The sequence below is a fragment of the Nematolebias whitei genome, chromosome 15, assembly GCF_014905685.2.
Source record: "Nematolebias whitei isolate Nwh7 chromosome 15, NemWhi1, whole genome shotgun sequence".
NCBI classification, from domain to species: Eukaryota; Metazoa; Chordata; class Actinopteri; order Cyprinodontiformes; family Rivulidae; genus Nematolebias; species Nematolebias whitei.
This window is the reverse complement of record NC_056512.1, coordinates 22,136,469-22,139,469: the sequence shown is the minus strand read 5'-3', so window position 1 is coordinate 22,139,469 and position 3,001 is coordinate 22,136,469. Positions and strand designations below refer to the sequence as shown.

General features: G+C 42.2%; 1 protein-coding gene across 1 annotated transcript in view; it reads right to left on the bottom strand.

Moving 5' to 3' along the window:
• LOC119421100 (MICAL-like protein 1) overlaps positions 1 to 3,001 on the bottom strand; it is a 17,240-nt gene that overhangs the window by 7,392 nt on the left and 6,847 nt on the right. Inside the window, exons 4-5 of the mRNA XM_037688497.1 lie at positions 1,302 to 1,375; positions 1,080 to 1,222 (exon numbers count right to left, since the gene is read on the bottom strand). Of these exons, the coding sequence (XP_037544425.1) occupies positions 1,080 to 1,222; positions 1,302 to 1,375 (217 nt within the window). The remainder of the gene's footprint in view (positions 1 to 1,079; positions 1,223 to 1,301; positions 1,376 to 3,001) is intronic.

The following is a 3,001-nucleotide window of genomic DNA, read 5'->3' as shown; positions in this document are numbered from 1 at the left end:
AGGGTGGGGGCAAGTGTGGGTGTTTCACCTACCCCACCCACAATTTTTGATGTTGTCGGGGCCGGGGCGTGAACCGGCGATCTTCAGATCACAAGCCCACCTCTCTAACCTCCCCACTCCCCTGGGGTTTGACCCTTGCCCTTTCACCTTACCTTGAATCTAACCAATCCTACCCAGCCTGACCCTCACCCCCACCTTGCCCGACCAGGCCTACAGAGCCCTAGGAGATTACAGAGCCCAGCATATCTCTCGGATGAGACCTGTGGTTTTCTTTTTCTTTTACTTAAAACTTCCGAGGTGTAGAATAATAGGTGCCTGGCAGTCCCCAATAAATAATTTTTTTTTTGAGAAAGTGGAACCCCACTCGGCCCTGTGATGGACTTGCGACCCATCCAGGGTGTACCCCGCCCCTCGCACAGTGATTGCTGGACATGGGCACCAGTGACCCCCGTGACCCAAAATGGAATAAACGGGTAAAGATAATGGATGGATGGATGGAACCCCACTCTTTCCTGTGGCGTCCCACAGGGCTCGATTCTTGGACCCCTTCTATTTTCACTCTATCTGCTGCCTTTGGGATCTATCCTGAGGAAACATGGCATTTCATTCCAGTATTATGCTGATAATTGTCAGATTTATTTGCCCTTAAAACAGTTCCTCCTCCATTCTCCCTCTGTTAAAATGTCTTGATGACATCAAGGTATGGATGTCTTCATTAATATCATCTTGTCTTACAAAATTCTAGAATTAAAGCCTTTTGGACAAACCCTGACATTTTTAAGCTCAAACTCGTGGAATATTGCAAAGCTCTGCTACTACCACATGAAACCATACCTCAATATTTGTAAAACTGACTGAGGTACAGCTATTTTAGTGCTGGCTAATGTTGATTAGATTTGGTGGCCATCTTGAATTCATCGGTTCATCTGATTCATTAGTTGGAAATGTTCATCCAATGATTACAATCCAAGTCCATTAAAACTCATTCAGTGGGTTCATGAAATATTAAGTTACCAGGAAGCCAAACAAAGACAGTAAATTAAAGTACAGTACAGTAAAGTAAAGTGCAGAAGCAGCACCTGAAACAGCTGCGGTGATAAACCCTCCCATCACTCAGCCGTCTCTGTATGAGGTGGACGGGCTTAAAACACGAAGCACACACCACCTCGCTCCTCAGCGGAGGGAATCGTTCCTTACTGCTGGTTTCCAGATCAGCTGAGCTCTGAAAGGAGAAGAGAAACCAGTGGCTCCGATGAACTACACAAAACCTGAGCTCCCAACGGTGAGAGAAAAACTGTTACCTTAAAGCTTTTCAGACCGTCTGAAGTTTTATTACTCTTTATGATGTGGAACGATCTCGACCTGGAGGGAAACGCTGCAAAGAAGAGAAGAAGGAAAACTGAGCGATGTCTGAAGGTCTCAGTCACATGATGCAAACGTTCATTCAGAACAGCTTGTTAAAAGATAAAAGATGACTTTATAGATGGTAATGAGTCAGAAACAGCACATCCTTCATCAGACTTTTACACACATCACCATTAAAAACACTGATTTGTAAATTAAATTGAATTAAGTGGCCAGGCCAGAACACTGTCTGGATAAAAGAAGGCACTGCAGAAGGAGAGCCTGATCCCAGCTGTAAAGCACGGCGGTGGAAGAGTCATGGTTTGGTCTGCTTTGCTCATCAGTATTTGGTAAGGGAGTCAGATTTCTGCATTTTCCAGCGGTTTTTACAGGAAATGTCAGGATATCTGCTTTTCAGCAGTCTCTGTGTGAAATATGAAGACGCTGTCAGTGCATCAAACAGTTGTTGCACCTAAAAAGATGCAGATTTTTGTTTCAGGAATCAGTCAGGATACGTCTGTGAGCTGAAATCTAAGCTTAAAGAGCTCCAAAAGTCTGACAGCTCATCATCCATGTCAGTATAAGTACAGCACTGTGCAAAAGTTTCGAACCATCTCTAATATTTTTCTTCCAAAACTCAGAAGCGCATCACTTAAAAGTTGTCTTGACTACTTGTTTTTCAGACCTCCTGAGGACCTTTCAAAGTTTGCTTTTAGATTTGACTAAATTTTCACTCAGTTTCAGTCCACTGCCTGACTGTGGCAGCATATTGTTCAGTTGTGATTCTAACAGTAAGGAAAGTGGACTAAAGAAGCTGTTTCACACATACAAACTCTCTCTAGCAAATGAGCAGCATCATGTAACATGTACAGGAAGCAGGGAGGCAGAAACCTGAAGGTCACTGGACTACAACTACCGGAAACACAGAATTGCAAGAAAATCTTTGGTACCTGAACTTGCTTATGTATGTACCAATGTAATCTGAATATTCCTGCAAATGAAGTGCAGATGTTTTTGTCACAACTACCATATTTTTCGGCCTATAAGTCACAGTTTTTTGCATAATTTACATGCCCAGTGACTTATACATGGAAGCAAACTTATTTATATTTTTCCCATATTTGTAAATCAATTTTTGGCTGAGATATGATGGTTTTCATTCATTCTGACTGAAAATATTGAACACTACCATTTTCAGCCACTAGATGGCACCAGAGTAGTATGGCACAATCGGCTTGCCATACCAAGCCACCTATCATCAAATCAGTTTCATTTTGCTGCACCGCTCTGGCAAAATGCAGCTAATTTGACCATTGAAGTGCATTTATTAAGTAAAAGTTCAACTGAGACACACCTTTACTATAAAGTCGAGCTAACAAATAATAGTTTTTAGGTGCTTATCGTGTTAAATTTGGAAGAAATGCATAGCAAGTCGTCCCTCTGCGCACACCCGCTTCCGCGTATCGACTTTTGAAATGCAGCTGATTTGACCGTCAAAGTGCATTTATTAAGCAAATGTTAGACTGAGACACACTTTTACTATAATTTCAAGCAAACAAATAATTGTTTTTAAGTGTTAATCTTGTAAAATTCTTGTTAAAGTCCTCCCGTGCACGCTCCAGTGGCCACCATTTGGCAGCCAATCGATTTTAGACAC